The sequence below is a fragment of the Musca autumnalis genome, unplaced genomic scaffold, assembly GCF_047663935.1.
Source record: "Musca autumnalis isolate F117 unplaced genomic scaffold, ASM4766393v1 scaffold_2, whole genome shotgun sequence".
Taxonomy (NCBI): domain Eukaryota; kingdom Metazoa; phylum Arthropoda; class Insecta; order Diptera; family Muscidae; genus Musca; species Musca autumnalis.
The window spans coordinates 241459647-241481368 of record NW_027411755.1 but is presented as its reverse complement, the minus strand read 5'-3'; the positions used below and the strand labels follow the sequence as shown (position 1 = coordinate 241481368).

General features: G+C 32.3%; 1 protein-coding gene across 1 annotated transcript in view; it reads left to right on the top strand.

Moving 5' to 3' along the window:
* ds (dachsous cadherin-related 1) overlaps positions 1-21722 on the top strand; it is a 644900-nt gene that overhangs the window by 589590 nt on the left and 33588 nt on the right. Inside the window, exons 9-11 of the mRNA XM_073971174.1 lie at positions 13535-14750; positions 17639-18103; positions 18234-18606. Of these exons, the coding sequence (XP_073827275.1) occupies positions 13535-14750; positions 17639-18103; positions 18234-18606 (2054 nt within the window). The remainder of the gene's footprint in view (positions 1-13534; positions 14751-17638; positions 18104-18233; positions 18607-21722) is intronic.

Sequence of the window (21722 nt, the reverse complement as noted above, 5' to 3'; positions counted from 1 at the left end):
CATTTTTCTATAGAAAATTTTCTTCTTTTTTAATTTTCTGTTCATTTTTTTTTTTTGTGATTTCCTGTAACTAAAGTTTGCTGAATTTTTTGTATTGGAAAACTTTGTTGAACTTTCTCTGGTCAAAAATGTTGTTGAATTTTCCCAAGAATGTTTTGTTGAATTTTCTCGACAATTATTTTTTACTAAAAAAATTTTATGAACATTTCTTAAGAAAATTCTTTTGATTTTCTATTAATATTTTCTGGAATTTTCAAAATTTTGATGTTTTTTTTTTTTGTAAACGGAAAATGTTTGTTGAATTTTCTCAATAGTAGTATTTTGTTGAATTTTGTCAATAGTAGTAGTTTGTTGAATTTTCTCTAGTCGAATTATGTTTGTCTCAAAGGTGTTGTTTGATATAATCCATATTCGAAAACATATCCTTGTTATTTTCAAAGAAAATTGTCTTCAATTTTCTATAGAAGGTTTTGCTGAATTTTCTTGTTGAAGTCTCATTAGAAAAAATTTTGTTGAAATGTTTGCGAACAAAGTTGTTTTAGAATTTTATATGTTTGAATTAATTTTCTATAGAAAAATTTCGTGTTCAATAAATTTCTTGCTAAATTTTCTCGAGATAGGTTTTTAAGTTCCTGTAAAAAATTGTCTGTATGGAACAATTTTTTTTTTTTAATTTTCTCTAGACAAAAAAGTTGTTGAATTTTCCCAAGAATATTTTGTTCAATTTTCTAATAAACACTTGTTTGTTTTTTCTAACAAATTGTTCTCTAGAAAATTCTGTTGATTTTCTTTAAATATATTTTTTTTTTGGAATTTCCTTTAGAAATTTTTTTAATATAAATTTTTCTAATCAAAAATATCGGTATATTGTTTTTTAAACGAAAATTTTGTCTATTCATTTTTTTTTGTTTAAATTTCAACTGGAGAATTTTTTTTTAATTTTATCTACTCGAAATTTTTAGGGAATATTCTTTTTCGATACTTTATAATTTTTCTATTGGCAAACTTTGTCTAATATTAGTTTGATTTTATCATGTCGAAATGTTGTTGTTTTCTATTGGCAAATGTTGTTAAATTTTCTCTAGTCGAAAGTTTTGTTGAATTTTCTCTAGTCGATTTTTTTTAAATTTTCTCTATTGGATTTTTTTTAATTTCCTCTATTGTAATTTTCTTTATATTTTCTCTGTTAGATTTTTCTAATTTCCGCTATTGTAATTTTTTGTTGAATTTGCTGTTGTCGAAAAATTTGTTGAATTTTCTACTTGAAAGTGGATTTTTTTTTTTCAAATTTATCTAACTGACAATTTTTTTTTAATTTTCTCTATTGAAACATTTCGTTGATTTTGCTCTAATCAGAAATATTTTGTTGGAGTTTCTCTATAAAATTTAAGGAATTCTACAGAAATTTATTAGAAAATTGTATTGGTTTGGAAGATTTATTGATTTTTTTAATAAAAATAAAATAAATAAATTCTATAAATAAAATAATAAACAATTTCTCCAGAAAATAGTTACTGAATTTTTTATGGCTATGAACATATTTTGAATACCTAATATTTTTATGAATGCAAATCTCTTTATACATAACGCAAGTTATATACATACTCTCTTTAAAACATCACTCTTCACTCCCACGAAAATCTTTAACATTATTTTCAAAAACTTTCTTCCTTAAAATCTTTTCATTAAGTAAAAAATTAAAAAAGAAAAAGACATTTCTTTCTTCTGTGGAATGTTAAAGAGCTACGACTTCCTTTTGCCCACAAAAAAAAAAAGATAACACCAAAAACCCTTAACAATCTAAAGTTGAAGTGTCTGTCCGTCTGCCGTTGTTTTAATCCCAGAAAAGACCGAAATTAATAATGTACCTCACGTTTCAATTTCGCACATGTTTTGCATAGCTTCATAATTTACGTGGATTTCGAGCTTTTTTGCTGGACTTAAATGCTGCGACAACAACTACATCGGCCCTGCTACACTCTGACAAATAAATGAAAAATGTTAAATTATTTGTTACTCTGTCCTGTTTCGTCGGCCATTGTCGTTTAACTGTTTGCTGTTCGTAAAGGATTTCTTTAAACATTTTTACAAGACACAGCGTCATGAAGTGAAACAACAACAACGCCAAACATTAAGCAAAAAAAACTTTTTTAATGCAATTAACTGCATTTTCAAGCAAAAACATCCATTCAAACAAATGCTGCTACAGAAGAGATCTCTGTTCTCCCGACTTGATGCTGTAGTCAGTGGCTGATGATGAGGCCGATGTTTTGTTGTTGCACTTTTTTATTTTTTGGTTGGATACCAATTAAAAAACTGTTACATTTTATTGTCACAATTTAGCTGTTTTGTAGTTTTGGGCTGGCTATCTGACTGGCTTTACGACAATTGTCTGAAACGTTTGTATGCTGTCAACTCAAACTTTTGTACGTGCTGGGGCGACAATGCGTATTTTGGTTGCCCTCAAATCTCCTCACCCTTCAATTTTTGGCTGTGGATTTCCTTTAACAAAATACTGGTGAGGAATCAACAAAACCTAGTCACAGCTAAGACAACAACATCGACAAACAGCTTCGTATTAAACATAAAACAAATCTGTACTACGTAGTAAAGCAGTGACAATCCTGTAACAGCAGCAAGTGAAGAAACGAAAATCTCAGTTTTATATTCGTTAAGAAAACAAAATATAATATTTTTTGTTTTATTTTTTTCTTTTTTTTTATTCTGTTGCATTTAAGGTTGATACGCGGTCGGTGTATTTCTTTGAAGATCTGCAACAACATTTTGTTTTATGTCAATGTTTAAAGGTTTTCATTTTATTTCATTTATTAAGTCTCTTGGATGTGAACTGAAGATGGAACATTTTGTTTTTCGTAGGATTGGGAAGTCAATTTATTTTAAGGGATCCGGAGGATATATGATATGCAAATGTGAAGATGAAGTGGTCCCAGTATCTATATTAATAAAAGAGTAGAGTGACTGATTCACTGACTGACTGATTGATTCATCAACGCCCAGACGAAACGGCTGAAGCTAGAATCCTGAAATTTTGGGTGTGGATCACTCTTGGTCCGAAGGGGTCAGATAAGGCTGGGTTTTTTGGAAATTCGAACTGGAAGGGTACGAAAAGTACTAAAAGGTACTAAATATGGTACCGTTTGTATTTGCTGAACCGGTAGAGCTAAAACTTTGAAATTTGGAATGAAGGTCACTGATGGAGTGTAGGAAAGATGTGTTAAAGGGTTTTTAGAAATTCGAACTATAAGTGTACGAAAAGTACTAAAGTGTACTAAATTTGGTACCAATTCGTATTTTGTGAACGGATAAAGGTTAAAGGTTGAAATTTGGTGTGAGAATCAAGGTTAAAAGGAACGGTTGACATAAGGATGGTTTAGGAAAAGTGTACACATGTGTACGAAAAGTACTAAATGGTACTAAATTTGGTACAATTATGATTTAGGCGAACGGATAGAGCTGGAATCCTAAAATTTGAACTAAAGCTACTGTTGGAGAGTAAAATGGATGAAAATTTAAAATTCGTACTTATGGGTACGAAAAGTACTAAATGGTACTAAATTTGGTACAATTATGATTTGGACGAACAGAAAGAGCTGGTATCCTGAAATTTTGAATTAAGGCTACTGTTGGAGAGTAGAATGGACGTAGTTTTGAAAATTCGTACTTATGGGCACGAAAAGTACTAAATGGTACTAAATTTGGTACAATTATGATTTAGGCGAACGGATAGAGCTGGAATCCTGAAATTTTGAATTAAGGCTACAGTTGGAGGATAGAATGGAAGTATTTTTGAAAATTCGTACTTATGGGTACGAAAAGTACTAAATGGTACTAAATTTGGTACAATTATGATTTGGGCGAACGGAAAGAGCTGGAATCCTGAAATTTTGAATTAAGGCTACTGTTGGAGAGTAGAATGGACGTAGTTTTGAAAATTCGTACTTATGGGCACGAAAAGTACTAAATGGTACTAAATTTGGTACAATTTGGATTTAAGCGAACGGATAGAGCTGGAATCCTGAAATTTTGAACTAAAGCTACTGTTGGAGAGTAAAATGGATGTAGTTTTTAAAATTCGTACTTATGGGTACGAAAAGTTCTAAATGGTACTAAATTTGGTACAATTATGATTTGGGCGAACGGAAAGAGCTGGAATCCTGATATTTTGAATTAAGGATACTGTTAGAGAGTAGAATGGAAGTAGTTTTCAAAATTCGTACTTATGGGTACGACAAGTACTAAATGGTACTAAATTTGGTATAATTACGATTTGGGCGAACGGATGGAGCTGGAATCCTGAAATTTGAATTAAGGCTGCTGTTAGAGAGTAGAATGGAAGCAGTTTTGAAAATTCGTACTTATGGGTACTACAAGTACTAAATTGTACTAAATTTAGTACAATTTTGATTTAGGTTGAGCGGATAGAGCTGGAATCCTGAAATTTTGAATTAAGGCTGCAGTTGGAGGGTAGAATGGAAGTAGTTTTGAAAACTCGTACTTATGGGCACGAAAAGTACTAAATGGTACTAAATTTGGTACAATTTGGATTTAGGCGAACGGATAGAGCTGGAATCCTGAAATTTTGAACTAAAGCTACTGTTGGAGAGTAAAATGGATGTAGTTTTTAAAATTCGTACTTATGGGAACGAAAAGTTCTAAATGGTACTAAATTTGGTACAATTATGATTTGGGCGAACGGAAAGAGCTGGAATCCTGAAATTTTGAATTAAGGATACTGTTAGAGAGTAGAATGGAAGTAGTTTTCAAAATTCGTACTTATGGGTACGACAAGTACTAAATGGTACTAAATTTGGTATAATTACGATTTGGGCGAACGGATAGAGCTGGAATCCTGAAATTTGAATAAAGGCTGCTGTTAGAGAGTAGAATGGAAGCAATTTTGAAAATTCGTACTTATGGGTACTACAAGTACTAAATTTAGTACAATTTTGATTTAGGTTGAGCGGATAGAGCTGGAATCCTGAAATTTTGAATTAAGGCTGCAGTTGGAGGGTAGAATGGAAGTAGTTTTGAAAACTCGTACTTATGGGCACGAAAAGTACTAAATGGTACTAAATTTGGTACAATTTGGATTTAGGCGAACGGATAGAGCTGGAATCCTGAAATTTTGAACTAAAGCTACTGTTGGAGAGTAAAATGGATGTAGTTTTTAAAATTCGTACTTATGGGTACGAAAAGTACTAAATGGTACTAAATTTGGTACAATTATGATTTGGGCGAACGAATAGAGCTGGAATCCTAAAATTTTGAACTAAAGCGACTGTTGGAGAGTAAAATGGATGTAGTTTTTAAAATTCGTACTTATGGGTACGAAAAGTACTAAATGGTACTAAATTTGGTACAATTATGATTTGGGCGAACGAATAGAGCTGGAATCCTAAAATTTTGAACTAAAGCGACTGTTGGAGAGTAAAATGGATGTAGTTTTGAAAATTCGTACTTACGGGTATGACAAGTACTAAAAGGTACTAAATTTTGTGCAATTACGATTTGGGCGAGCGGATGGAGCTGGAATCCTGAAATTTTGAACTAAGGCTACTGTTGGAGAGTAGAACGGAAGTAGTTTTGAAAACTCGTACTTATGGGTACGAAAAGTACTAAATGGTACTAAATTTATTACAATTACGATTTGGGCGAACGGATAGAACTGGAATCCTGAAAATTGAATTAAGGCTGCTATTAGAGAGAAGAATGAAAACAGTTATGAAAATTCGTACTTATGGGTACGACAAGTACTAAATGGTACTAAATTTTGTACAATTTGGATTTAGGTTGAGCGGGGGGAGCTGGAATTAAGATTGATGTTGTAGTATAGGATGGAGATAATTTGGAAATTCGTACCTATGGGTTACGAAAAGTAATAAATTTGGTACAATTAAGATTTGGGTCACCGGATAGAGCTGAATTTCTGAAATTTGGAATAAAAATTGCTGCTGGAGTATTAGATTGGCTACTGTTGGATTGTAGAATGGAAGTTGTTTAGAAAATTCGTACTTAAGGTTACGAAAAATACTAAGTGGTACTAAATTTGGTACAATTTAGATTTAGTGTGTACGGATAGAGCTGTAGCCCTGAAATTTCGAATTAACATTGAAGTTAGAGTATGGGATTGAGATAATTTGAAATTCGTACTTCGTAGGCTACATTTGGAGTGTAAAATGGAAGTAGTTTTAAAAATTCGTACTTATGGCTACAAAAAGCACCAAATTTGGATTTGGGTGAACGAACAGAGCTGGAATAATGAAATTTAGAATTAAGCTTGCTGTTGGGGTGTAACATGGAGTTAGTTTTGCAAGTTCTTACTTACGGGTAAGAAAAATACTAAATTTTGTACAGTTTGGATTTGGGTGAACGAATAGAGCTGGAAACCTTAAATTCGTAACTGAGATTAAAGTGTAGGATTGAGGTAGTTTGGAAATTCGTACTTATAGATACGAAAAGCACTAAATTTGGTATAATTTGGATTTGGGTCAACGGATAGACCTAGAATCCTGTAATGTGGAATTGAGATTTCTGTTGGAGTGTAGGATTGTGGTAGTTTTGGAAATTCGTACTTATGGGAACGAAAAGTATTAAATTTGGTACAATTGGGATTTGGAATCTGGAATCCTGAAATTTAGAATTGAGATTATTGTTGAAGTGTAGGATTGAGGTAGTTTTGGAAATTCGTACTTATGGGTACGAAAATTACTACATGGTATTAAATTTGGTACAGTGCGTATTGAGGGAACGGATAGAGCTGGAATCCTGGAATTTGGTAAGAATATGATTGGAGTGTAGGATTGAGACATAGAGGTAGTTTTTGAAATTCGTACTTATGGCCACGAAATATACCAAATGGTACAATTTGAGTGCACCGATAGCGCTGGAATCCTTTTTTTGGAATTAAGGTTACTGGTGAAGTGAAGGATTGAGGTAGTTTTGGAAAATCGTACTATTGGGTGTAGGGACAGTGCTGGAATCTGCATTTTTTGGATTTAGTGTGAGTATTGGTGTACAATGTTGGTCTATATGTTAACATGTAAGGGTGAGATACGGCTGATATTTTTGAAAATCGAACTAAAGCGGTACGAACAGTACTAAAATAACAATAAATATTGATTAAAATTGGTATAAGTACAATAAAATTTTCAGTGTTCGCCATTTCCATATTATATATTGTTTATTTGTTTTTTATATCCTTTCCGCATACGAAGTAGCGGGCAATTTGCTAGTTTACTATAAAATGGAACATGTTATACCAACGACATCGATAACACAGGTTGAATTTTGTGATCGAAAGTCGAAGAAGAATCTACTAAAGTTGATCAGGTGTCAACCTCCAAAACGTCAATTTTTGCCCTTCCGCTTTGCTCACTGAAGTACGTGGGATGGGATCTCCGATATGACAATAAATTCTGCATATTTTTTTAATGTTCAAGTCATTCGAAACAGTCGCTTGATATTTATAACTTTGTTCAAGAATTTTGTTAAAAGTAGTAAAAAAGAATCCATCGGCTTTGGTGACAGCTCCTAGCACCTCCTCCTCAGCATATGACTGTACAGAAAGACGTAACAGAAGTGGTAGACCTAAATGGACTACGAATAAATCCCTCATTTCAAAAATAATATTTTCGTAAGCCACGTAAGAAGTTTTGAAAATTTCCACTGTAGATTTTTGGGATTTGTGGTGTAGGTATCATAAATAATGGACCTAATTATTCCACTTACAAAGCCAATGAACAAAGTCTACTCCAATAAACGATAAATAAAATATAAGAATAAAATAAAAATAGCATTTTGGAGCATTCAGGTCATTATCAAGAGAAGTGTGCAGAATAAAATTAAAGCGTTGTAACAAAGACTACTAAAAACAATCGTTGAACAGCCCTTAAATTGTACTTAACCAGAGGTTTGACCTTCTGTGGGGTACCAGAAGGTGTTGTCCGATATAGACCTTCTTGGAATTTGATGTACTTTCGATGCTAATAGTGCCCATCAACAATTTTAGTTGGTCACCATAGGAATTTTTAGAGCTTTTGGACCATGCAAACATTTTTGCCCACAACCTTTACCAACCTGTTATCGTAATCGAACCCGAATGTAGAATTTGTTGCACGTTTAAAATATATTTTAAAATCTACATAGTTTTGGCCAAATATGGTACTCATCAGTCATTTTAGTTGGCGTCGGCAGGGTTTTTGGAGCTTTTTGACCAATGTCTCAGGAAGTTAGGACTTATGGCACAAGAAATGTCTAGCGTGGTAAAGATCGAACCAAATCGACTGGACGTTCTAGAGTTATCGTACATACCAGCCTGCCAGATAGAAAGCCGGTCATAGTTAAATCGACTCCAAATTGTCTGCGATGGCTTTCGTCCAAGCATTCTTGAGGTCCAACACCATTAAGTCAGATGGCTTAAGAATGCTGTTGAAAATTTTGTTAAATTTTCTGGAGAATTTTTTTCTTTTGAACGATCAATTTCCGGACTCAATCATGGTAGAACAAATAAGGTAAAGTAAATACTACAACAAATACAACTCAACAACAACCACATAGAAATTTGCTTTTGTTTGTAACGTTAGTGTCACCGGTATTTGTAAACAAAACAAAGAAATGTCTATAAATTATTGAAATTTTAAAAACTAACATTTGTCAACATTTGTTTGAATATTTTGAAAAACATGAATGAAAATTCTTTACATTTTCAATTTCAATATTTCCATATAATTCCACTAAATGCATAATTTCTTGTAGAAAGTGTCGCTAAAAATTCGCTGAAAAAGAGAAGGTGTTTCAATATTTCTTTTTTGAAATCAAAAAAGCACATATTTTTCTCTAGAAAATGTTGTTGAATGTTCTTCAGGAAAAAATTTCTTCGAATTTTCTTTAAAAACTCTCTCAAATTGTCTCTAGCAAATTTAATTTCAATTTTCTTCAGAAAAAATGTCTCTAGAAAATTTTCCCAATTTGTCTCTAGCAAATTTTGTTTTTTTCTGTAAAAACTTCTGTTGAATTTTATCTAAAAAATAGTGTTGCATTTCCTCCTTTGTTGAATTCTCTGCAAAAAATTTTTTCCAATTTTCTCCTGAAAATTTTATTGAAATGACTATAGAATTTGTTTTTTATTGGCTTTTCATTTGCAAACTTTTGTATATTCAATATTTTTCTAGAAAATAAAATTTCTCTAACAAGTTTTGTTGAATTTTCTCTATAAAATTTTGTTGAAATTTCTCCAAGAAATGATATTTGAATTTTAACCACAACACTTTTTGAATTTTCTCTAGAAGATTACGTTGAAATTTCTCCCTTAAATTTTGCTGAATTTTTTTTCTTGAAAATTTTGTTGAAATTTCTATTGCTAATTTTGTTATTTTGTGGATTTTCTCTTGATTTTTTTAATTTCTCTAGGAATTTTTCCTTAGGAGATTTTTGAATTTTCTCTACAAATTTGTTGAATTTTCTTCAGGAAATGTTGTTGAATTTTATCCAGGAAATTTAAATGAATTCTATACAGAAATTATTTGTTGAATTTTTTATTTCTCTAAGATTTGATTGAATTTTATTCGGAAATTTGTTGCTGATTTATATTTAAATTTCTTTAAAAAAAAGTTACGTTCAACAACTTTTTGGAATTGTCTGCAATTTTTTTATTATATTTTTATTTATAATGTCATGTTGAATTTTCTCCACGAAATGTTGCTCTCTAAAAATTGTGTTAAATTGTCTCTAGAAAATGTTGTTCAATTTTCTCTAGAAAATATAGTTGATTTTTTTTTCATTTTCTCTAGAAATCTTTTTGAATTTTCATTGAAAATTTTGTTAAATAAGCTTAAGACAATTTTGGTGAATTTTTCTCTTGATTTTCTTTTTGTTTGTTCTAGAAACTTGTTGCTGAATGTTGAATTTTCACCAACATTTTTTAATATTCCCCACAAAATTGTGTTGTTCTCTAGAAAATATTGCTGCACATCCAATAGAAAATGCTGCTGAATTTTGTCCAGAATTTTTTTTTTTGAATTTTTAAGGACATTTTGTTAAATTTACTCATGAAAACTTTGTTGAATTTTATTCAAAACAATTGTTTCTTGTTGAATTCTATTCAGAAATTATTTGTTGCATTTTCTCTTTATTTTTTTCTCTAAAATTTTATTGAATTTTATCCTGAAAAGTTTTGTTGAATTTTCTCCAGAAAATTCAATACAATTTTTTTCATTAGGAAATCCTATTTCCATTTTTTTACCTTTGTTGAATTTCATCTTAGAAAGTGTTTTGGATTTTTTGTACATTTTTATTTTAATTTTTAGAAAATGTTTGTTGAATTTTCCTTTAAGAATTGTTGTTGAATTTTCAAGAGATTTTTTTTATTTTCTTTTGTCTGCAATTTTTTTATTATATTTTTATTTATAATGTCATGTTGAATTTTCTCCACGAAATGTTGCTCTCTAAAAATTGTGTTAAATTGTCTCTAGAAAATGTTGTTCAATTTTCTCTAGAAAATATAGCTGATTTTTTTTTTCATTTTCTCTAGAAATCTTTTTGAATTTTCATTGAAAATTTTGTTAAATAAGCTTAAGACAATTTTGGTGAATTTTTCTCTTGATTTTCTTTTTGTTTGTTCTAGAAACTTGTTGCTGAATGTTGAATTTTCACCAACATTTTTTAATATTCCCCACAAAATTGTGTTGTTCTCTAGAAAATATTGCTGCACATCCAATAGAAAATGCTGCTGAATTTTGTCCAGATTTTTTTTTTTTTTGAATTTTTAAGGACATTTTGTTAAATTTACTCATGAAAACTTTGTTGAATTTTATCCAAAACAATTGTTTCTTGTTGAATTCTATTCAGAAATTATTTGTTGCATTTTCTCTTTATTTTTTTCTCTAAAATTTTATTTAATTTTATGCTGAACATTTTTGTCGAATTTTCTCCAGAAAATGCAATAGAATTATTTTCTTTAGGAAATCCTATTTACATGTTTTTAATGTTGAATTTTCTCTTGGAATGTGTTTTGGAATTTTTTTTACATTTTAATTTTTAGAAATTATTTGTTGAATTTTCCTTTTTTTAATTTCCTCTAGAAAATATTGTTTAATTTTCGCTAGAAAATTTTGTTGAATTTTCTCACGGAATGTTTGTTGATTTGTTCTTTCTAGGATTGTTTTTTTTTGAATTTTCTTTTGCAAATTTTGTTAAAATAACTCAAGAAAATTTTATTGAATTTTTTCTTAGTATTTTAGTGTCTTTAAGATTTCTTCCACAATAAATTTCTGAATTTTTTCTAGAAAATTTTGTTTTGTCCCTACAAAATTATGTTGTTCTCTAGAAAATTGTTGCACTTCCACTAGAAAATTTTGCTGAATTTTCTCCAGGAAATTTTGTTCAATTTTTTCAAGGACATTTTGTTGAATTTTGTCTATAAAATTTTGTTAAATTTATTCAAGAAAATTTTGTTGAATTTTATTAAGGAAATTTTGATGAATTCTATTAAGAAATTATTTCTTGCATTTTCTCTTGATTTTTTTCTCAAAAATTTTATTGAATTTTAGGCTGAAAATTTTAGTTGAATTTTCTCGAGAAAATTGAATAGAATTATTTTCTTTAGAAAATCATATTTAAATTTTTTCAATTTATTGAATTTCCTCTTGGAAAGTGTTTTAGAATTTTCTGTAAATTTTTATTTCAATTTTTAATTTTTTAGAAAATGTTTGTTTAATTTTCCTATAAGAATTGTTGTTGAATTTTCACGAGAATTTTTTTAATTTTCTCTAGAAAATTGTGTTGAATTTCCTCCAGAAAATATTGTTGAACTTTCGCTAGAAAATGTTGTTGAATTTGGAATGTTTGTTGATTCATTTTTTCTACGATTTTTGTTTTTGAATTTTCTATAGCAAATTTTGTTAAAATAACTCAAAAAAATTTTATTGAACTTTTTCTTAATATTTTAATTTCTCTAAGATTTTTTCCACAATAAATTTCTCTAGATTTTTTTTTTTTGAATTTTCTCAAGGAAACTTTGTTAATTTTTTTGCTTGAAAATTTTGCTGCATTTTGTCCAGGAAATTTTGTTAAATTTACTCAAAGCAATTTTGTTCAATTTTATCCAGGACATTTTGTTAAATTCGATTCAGAAATTATTTGTTGCATTTTGATTTGATTTCTTAAAATGTTGGTTGAATTATCTCTAGACAATTCTATTGAATTCCATTTAAATTTCTTTAAAAATTTTGTTGAATTACTAACGGAAATTTTATTTTTTTTTTAATTTTTTTCTATAAAATTTTTGTTGAATTTTTAATTTTCTTTTTTAATTTGCTCAACAAAATTGTATTGTTTTTTGAAAATATTTACAAATTTTCTTTATTTATTTTTTTTGCGGAAATTGTTGTATGAATATTCAAAAAAATCAGTCAGTCAATTTTGGTCCCCTATTCGTCCTTCAAAAATAATCTTTTAAATTTTAGATGATTTTCTCGTTATTCCATTCAGATATTTATTCAGAAAATATTCTTTTAAAACTCCCAACTATTAAACTCTCAGTGCTAAAAAATATTCTTTAAAAATCCACATTCCATGTTCAAATGGACCTTAAAAATATTCCTTCAAAGTCCACGTTTATAGTTCTGACAGCCATGTACAAACATATGCATGTATAAAATTCCCTTCCGTCTTTAAGTCAATTACTTGTTAATTTTCCTTTGCTTTAAATGGTTCATCCGAAACGACAGTATAATTTACAGAAAATTGTTATTGTTGTTATTGTCGTCATCGCTTTGTTGGGAACATCATCTCATTAAGCTTTAAATTGGATAATATAATTTGCAATAATAATTTAAGAAACAAAAAAAAACCGGCAATACAATAAAATATTTAAATTACTACTGTTTATTATCCAAAATATCATGTGTTTCGACGGGGCTAAACGGAGCAGGCAATTATAAGCCGAACAAAAAAGAGGCCGGTGCTATGAATGTGTGTATGTATGTTCACAAGCAAAGAAGGAAATTGTTAATTTAAATTTATAATCAAAATGAGAAGTTCGCATTGGAGTATGGAAATAAAATTAATTTTTGAATTCTCTTCATGTGAACGGGGTATTCTTGCTAACAGAAGGCAGCTGCAGATGGGGAGAATTAAAGAGAAGTTTTGATTAAAAATTATTGCATAATTCCTTTAATAGCTTCACAATAATAAATAAACATATTCCTAGCTTCAGTCATCCTAAGAAATGTTCCATTTAATTATTCCGCCTTAAAGTATGCCCGTAAATGTATCTTCTTATCTTTACAAATAAAATTTATATATAGATGGCGCCACAATATCTCGATTTTAAGGTATAGATGGCATCATATACAACATAAAGTTCTTTGGAATATTTGTATCATTCAATTTAAATATTATTCAACTGGACCTTAAGGATTAATCAGTCACACATTATCAGTATTTTTTATAGTGATTTCTACCTAACACCTTCCAAATATTTCTAATAATTTTTATTTTTCTTCTTTCCTTTCAGGTTCCCGAAAATGCAGCCATTGGTCACGTTGTGGGCCACGTGGATGGTACAGATGGTAGCAAGCAAAATTTGATTTTCAACGAAGATAACCTCTACATAACCTATACCGTAACTGCAGTTTCCAAAGACTACATAGAAGGAGCATTTGATATTGATCGGCATACAGGTTCCTTGGTTGTGGCACGCCAACTAGATCGTGAGGAGCAATCAGAATATCGTCTGGAAGTACGAGCCCTCGACACAAGTGCAAGTAATAATCCGCACAGTAGCGCCATTGCTGTGAAGATTGAAATTACAGATATTAACGACAATGCACCCATTTGGACCGAGGATCCAATACGCATACAAGTTAGTGAATCGACTCAACAAGGTTCGGTGCTATATAACTTCACGGCAACTGATATGGACACTGGTCTGAATGGACGGGTGCAATATAAATTATTGAAATATAGTCCCAAGAATTTAAATTTAGTTGGAGATAAAATCGACCCAGTGCATGTGGAGGAGCCAGATCTCTTTGCTGTGGATATTTTGACTGGTGGCCTAACATTGATGGGTTCCTTGGATTATGAAACCATCAAGGAATACATACTCATTGTGCAAGCCTATGATTTGGCGGAAAATAAAAGTGAACGACTGCATAGCACAGTGACAGCAGTGCTGGAGGTATTAGATGAAAATGATAATCCACCGGAATTTGTAATACCTCCGGTGCAAAAAGAGAATCGTAATCGTTATGGGGTCATAAGTAAACAAGAAATTCCCACGTCTCTGATAACCATAACGGATAATAAACGTATTGGGGATCAATTGCTGCAAATTGTGGCCACTGATAAGGATGCTGGTAATAATGGTCGTGTCTCTTATGCCGTGGAAAGTGGTAATGAGTTGGGTTACTTTCGCCTGAATGCTGAAACGGGTTCATTGGAATTGGTCAAATCTTTGCCACCTTTAAGCCAGTCCAGTAATTCCGACAATCGTTTGCCAGTTACCACCCTGAATCGCAACAAATTTGAGTTGCTGATTAAAGCCCAAGATCATGGTGACTTGGAGAAGAAAAGTTCTCTCATGAAGTTGCAAATTTTAATACGTGGAACCAAATCGAATCCACCACGCTTTGTCCAGTCAGAGTACTATGCAAATATATCGGAAAATTCACCACCTGGAAGTTTTGTCCTGCAAGTTACCGCAAAGTCATTGAATGGTGGGGAGAATGGTAAGTTAATGCAATTATTGTGAAATATTTTAAACAATTTCTTGGAAGAAGGTTAAAAAACGTGAGGTGATTTTTGAGGCACCATTAGACCAAGTAACGTGGATTTTTTAATAATATTTTTGAGCCAACATTAAACCACGTAACGTAGATACGTACATAATATTTTTGAGCCAACATTAGACCACGTAACCTGGATTTTTTAAATAACATTTTTGAGCCATCATTAGACCACGTAACGCGGATCTTTTAAAGAATATTTTTTAACCAACATTAGACCACGTAACGTGGATTTTTTAAAGAATATTTTTTAACCAACATTAGACCACGTAACGTGGATTTTGTACAGAATATTTTTTTAACTAACATTAGACCACGTAACGTGGATTTTTAAAGAATATTTTTTAATCAACATTAGACCGCGTAACGCGGATTCGTTAAAGAATATTTTTTAACCAACATTAGACCACGTAACGCGGATTTTTTAAAGAATATTTTTTAACCAACATTAGACCACGTAACGTGGATTTTTTAAATAATATTTTTGAGCCAACATTAGACCACGTAACGTGGATTTTTTAAAGAATATTTTTGAGCCAACATTAGACCACGTAACGTGGATTTTTTAAAGAATATTTTTGAGCCAACATTAGACCACGAACGTGGATTTTTCAAAGAATATTTTTGAGCCAACATTAGACCACGTAACGTGGATTTTTTAAAGGATAGTTTCGAGCCAACATTAGACCACGAACGTGGATTTTTCAAAGAATATTTTTGAGCCAACATTAGACCACGTAACGGGGATTTTTTAAAGGATATTTTTGAGCCAACATTAGACCACGAACGTGGATTTTTTAAAGAATATTTTTGACCACGTAACGTGGTTTTTTTAAAGAATATTTTTGACCACGTAACGTGGATTTTTTAAAGAATATTTTTGACCACGTAACGTGGATTTTTTAAAGAATATTTGTGACCACGTAACGTGGATTTTTTAAAGAATATTTTTGACCACGTAACGTGGATTTTTTAAAGAATATTTTTGACCACGTAACGTTGATTTTTTAAAGAATATTTTTGACCACGTAACGTGGATTTTTTAAAGAAAATTTATGACCACGTAACGTGGATTTTTAAAGAATATTTTTGACAACGTAACGTGGATTTTTTAAAGAATATTTTTGACCACGTAACGTGGATTTTTTAGAATATTTTTGACCACGTAACGTGGATTTTTTAGAATATTTTTGACCACGTAACGTGGATTTTTTAAAGAATATTTTTGACCACGTAACGTCTATTTTTTAAAGAATATGTTTGACCACGTAACGTGTATTTTTAAAGGAATATGTTTGACCACGTAACGTGGATTTTTTTAAAGAATATTTTTGACCACGTAACGTGGATTTTTTAAAGAATTGTTTTGACCACGTAACGTGGATTTTTTGAAGAATTTTTTGACAACGTAACGTGGATTTTTTAAAGAATATTTTTGACCACGTAACGTGGATTTTTTAAAGAATATTTTTGACCACGAAACGTGGATTTTTTAAAGAATTTTTTGACCACGTAACGTGGATTTTTTAAAGAATATTTTTGACCACGTAACGTGGATTTTTTAAAGAATATTTTTGACCACGTAACGTGGATTTTTTAAAGAATATTTTTGACCACGTAACGTGGATTTTTTAAAGAATATTTTTGACCACGTAACGTGGATTATTTAAAGAATATTTTTGACCACGTAACGCGGATTTTTTAAAGAATTTTTTGACCACGTAACGTGGATGTTTTAAAGAATATTTTTGACCACGTAACGTGTATTTTTTAAAGAATATGTTTGACCACGTAACGTGTATTTTTTAAAGAATATGTTTGACCACGTAACGTGTATTTTTTAAATAATATGTTTGACCACGTAACGTGTATTTTTTAAAGAATATGTTTGACCACGTAACGTGTATTTTTTAAAGAATATGTTTGACCACGTAACGTGTATTTTTTAAAGAATATGTTTGACCACGTAACATGGATTTTTTAAAGAATTTTTTGACTACGTAACATGGATTTTGTAAAGAATATTTTTGAGCCAACAATGGACAACGTAACGTGGATTTTTTAAAGAATATTTTTGACCACGTAACGTGGATTTTTTTAAAGAATATTTTTGACCACGTAACGTGGATTTTTTTAAATAATATTTTTGAGACATCATTAGACCACGCAGGGGTTATTAATCTGCGTAACATGGATTTTTAAGGAATATTTTTGAGGTATTATTAGTCTACGTAAAGTGGATTTTAACTAATATTTTTGAGGGATTATTAGTCTACATAATGTGGATTTTTAAAGAATATTTGTGAGGGAGAATATTTTTGAGGGATTAGTAATTAGTCAACATAACGTGGATTTTCAAAGAATAATTGTGAGGGATTATTAATCTACGTAACGTGGATATTTTTGAGGGATTAGTATTGTTAGTGGAAGGGATTTTTTAAAGAATATTTTTGATGGCTGAATTTTTGTTAGGTATATCTCTTTTAATAATTATTGAATCAAAATATCTTTCCCCATGCAAAGCAGTTCAACTTTCCAAAAAAACAAAAATACCTCAAACTCATGTCTTGTCAATCAAAATGTCAGCTACTGTAAAGCTTCTATTCATCTAAAAACTTAAAAAAAGTAAACAAACAAAAAAGATATCAAGCCGTAAAAAATTGTCACGTCTTTGCAACATTTTTTTACCTTCTTCCTCACACTAACACTTTTTAGCCCCCACTAAAGACTAAAGTGTAAACAACAATTAACGGTATCTTATTGCCAAACCAACATTCACCCTTTCTTTCTATTTATTCTGCTTCTTCTTCTATTTCTTCTTCTCCGTCTAGCAAATCTCACCTATGAGATACCAACAGGTGTCGCCGATAATCATTTTCATGTTGACACCCAACGTGGCATTGTCACAACACGCGGCCAATTTGATCGTGAAACAAAAGCTTCATACATTTTGCCAATTTATGTTTACGATGCCAAGCGTTTAAATGCCAATCTAATGACAGCAGCCACCACAGGAACAGCAGCAACTGCTACGGCTGCAATAACTTCGGCAGTTGCAGCTCGTCGCCAACAACGTTCATCGGTGAATGAGGCGGCCACGGCACAAAATGGCCAATTTGATGTTGCCACTTTGCATATAACCATAACTGACGTTAATGATCATGCACCGGAATTTAGACCGGGTTCGTGTTATGGTCTATCTGTGCCGGAAAATAGCGATTTAGCGGTAATACACACAATTGTGGCCAGCGATTTGGATGAGGGAGCCAATGGAGAGATTGTTTACAGTATTATTGGTAAGTTTTGTTGTTGTTTGTGTTATTCTTAAGTGGTGTTAATAATAGAGAAAAGTGATGCCTCTTGATAATGCCATTTAATTTAATTGTATTTTCTCTTACTCTCTTTTTCCCTCTCTCTTGCTAACAGGTGGCAACACTGGTAATAAATTTAGCCTTGATATGCATACCGGTGAGCTGACAGCTCGTCCATTAGATCGTGAACAACAATCTCGTTATATTCTACAAATCCAAGCCACTGATCGCGGTTCACCGATCAGCTATCAGGGCCACTGTAACATCACCATTTTGGTTGAGGATCAAAACGATAATGATCCTCATTTTGAGCAGGCGAAATATGTGACAAGTGTAGCGGAGGATGTTGCTGTGGGTACAAGTGTTTTGCGCATTAAGGCCAGTGATGATGATTTGGGTGTCAATGCCCGTCTGCTGTACACTTTGGCGAATGAGACCCAGTGGCAGTTTGCCATTGATAATAAAAGTGGTGTTATCACAACTGTAGGGTAAGTTGGAGAATTTTTAGAACTTAATTTTTTTATTAGTTTATAAGACTAAAGAGTTATTGTTTTTACAATAAAAGAGTAATAACATGGTTATTTTCAAAAGCTATCCTGAGCCACTAACCTTATTAAAACAATTACCAGTAGCTACTTTGGCTACTTTCTTAGGAGGTTTATGTCTTAAGTCTTTTGTTTTTTATGCCTTGAAATAATACATAATCTTGAAAATTGACAATATAACCAACACTGCACGTCTCATTTTCTTCTGTTCCAAATCCAAATAAATATTTTCTGTCAAAACTTTAGTGACATATTTAAATCCCTAAACAAACTTAAAAAAATAAACCTGGCACAACCTAGTCAATAAAAATGAACAATGTTTAGCAGTCAAATGCTGAATCAATGTGGGGGCAAAAGAACACATTTTACTGCCAACTAAATATTTTGCCAACTGACAAAATCCTTGTCCATGATGCATGCAGTCTTATGGTAGGTGAAGTGATGCCCTCAGGGTTTAAAAGAATTATCTAAGATGCGATGAGACTCTCATAACATCTTTCAACAAATTTTCTGTTTCTTTGGAATTGTAGGGTCTCCTTCTTCTTCTTCTTTATTGTTTCTGTTGTCGTTGTTGTATATCAAAATAAAAACGTATAATTTTTATTAATACACAACCTACGCATTACGTTGTAGTACCATTGCTGTTGATCTTTGTGACGTTTTGTTTGTTTTTTACTGCCACAGAGATTCCTCCTTATGTTTATTGTCGTTAAGCTGATGTAGACTTTTTTGGGGGATGCAATATTTAAGGAAATTTCAAAATGATACCTACAACAAATTGTTTTATCTCTGTTATACCCTACAATATTTACATATTTTTGGGATTTTCAGAAAAGTTTTTTTTTCTTAAGAATATTTTTGTTACCTTCATAGCTGCAGTTTCCGGAATAATTTCTTCTGAATATTGATTTTCAATAAATTTGGTGACCATAGCGAAGAAAAATTTGTAATTTTAACAAAAACCCAAATGTTGTAGAATTCTGGGGGAAATAGTCATATCTATAGATATGAATAACACTTTTTTACTTAGCTGGCCCATTATAGAACTATTGTTCCATAGACCGAACTAAGAAAAGATCTACAATTCTCTCTGTTTAGTGATTCGCTTTCTGGAATACCGCGCCTTTTCATATCTTCATCCACTTGTTTGCGCCATCTATTCCTTGGCCTGTAAATTCTGCGTGCACCGCCAAGCGGTTCGTATTTATACGCCTTTTTAGCGGGTTCATCTTCGCCCATTCTTATGATGTAGCCTAGCCAACGCAATCGCTGAATCTCGATACGTTTAACTATATTGATGTCGTTGTATAGCAGATACAGCTAGTGGTTCATGCGACGTCGATATTCACCGTCAACGCAGATTAATCCGTAGATCTTTCGAAGAATTTTTCTCTCAAACACACCAAGCAGTGCCATGTCTGCTTGCGCAAGTACCCAGGCTTCGGAGCCATACATCAGCACGGGTAGTATCAGTGTTTTGTAGAGCGTTATTTCTGTTTGACGAGATGTGGCTTTGTTTTTAAACTGCTTACTTAAACCACAGTAGCATCTGTTGTCCAATACAATGCTTCTTTTTATTTTACAACTGATGTCACAGTGAGTCCGAGCTCAATGGACGCATTGCGCGCCGACACCATCAACTTGGTCTTCTCACCGTTTACCGCCAGACACACTTTAGCGGATTCTCCTTTGACCTTAATAAAGGTATCAGTTACTTCTTTTACTGATCGTCCCATGATGTCTATATCATCAGCATAAGCAAGTAACATGTGGCCACTTCTTTTGACGTTTGCCTCTCTTATAACTGGTTGTCTCCTTGCCTGAAACCTCTTTTGGTACAAAACTCTTCGGAGAGGTTCTTTCCTATTTTAACTGAAGATCTTGTGTTAGTTACAGTCATTTTACAAAGCCGAATAAGCTTTGCGGGGATACCAAATTCAGACATGGCTTGGAATACCTTTGAACGTAGCGGGCTGTCGAAGGCTGCTTAATAATCGACAAAAAGGTGGTAGGTGCCGATCTGCATCTCTTGGGTCTTCTCCAGGATTTGCCGCAGGGTAAATATTTGGTCAATGGTTGACTTGCCAAGTCTAACGCCACATTGGTATGGTCCAATTATTTCGTTGGCTATTGGCTTTAGTCGTTCGCACAATATCCCTGACACTATCTTATAGGCAATAGGGAGTAGACTTATGCCCCTATAGTTAGAGCATACCGTCTTATTTCCTTTCTTGTGGACGGGACACAGGATGCTCAGGTTCCAATCGTCGGGTACGCGTTCTTCCTGCCAGATGGAGCTAACTAGCTGATGCATACACCTTATCAGCGTGTCGCCTCCGGTTTTAAACAGCTCGGCTGGTAGGCCATCAGCTCCTGCTGCCTTATTATTCTTCAACCGGTTAATTGCTGTCTTTACTTCATCTTGGGCGGCTGGTATACATTCAATACCATCTTCTGGGATTGGATCTGTGGTATCATCGTCTTCGCTACTATTGGATACCAGCAGATTGGAAAAATGTTCCTTCCATATCCTGAGCACGCTATCTGTATCTGTAACCAGATTACCTTGCTGGTATCTACAGGAGGATGTGCCTGTACCAAAGCCATCTGTTTGATGTTTCACTCTTTGGTAGGATTTTTGGACTTCATTCTGGCTTCTGTACATCACGATTCTCTCACACTCCCGGTTTTCCATTTCTCTCTTTTTCTTGCCGAAAAGACGTTTCTCTTCTCTCCTTTTCTCCCGATACCTCTCTCGTGCGCTACGCGGTGCTACTGATTGTAAAGTAGCTCTATATGCCGCATTTTTCTCTTCGGTAGCAGCACGACACTCCTGGTCATACCATGGATTCCTTGGTGGAGGTTTCTGGTATCCAAGTACTGATTTTGCGGCGGTTTGCATGGAGTGGTCAAAATTTTGCCATTGTGTTGTTATGTTATCGGGACAAGGAGTGCTCTCATTAAGCAATTGGGCTAGTAGAGTGGAATATGCTGTGGCTATCTGTTGTGATTGCAGCTTACCGATGTCTAACTTTCGTGTTGTGTCTGTTCGTACTTTG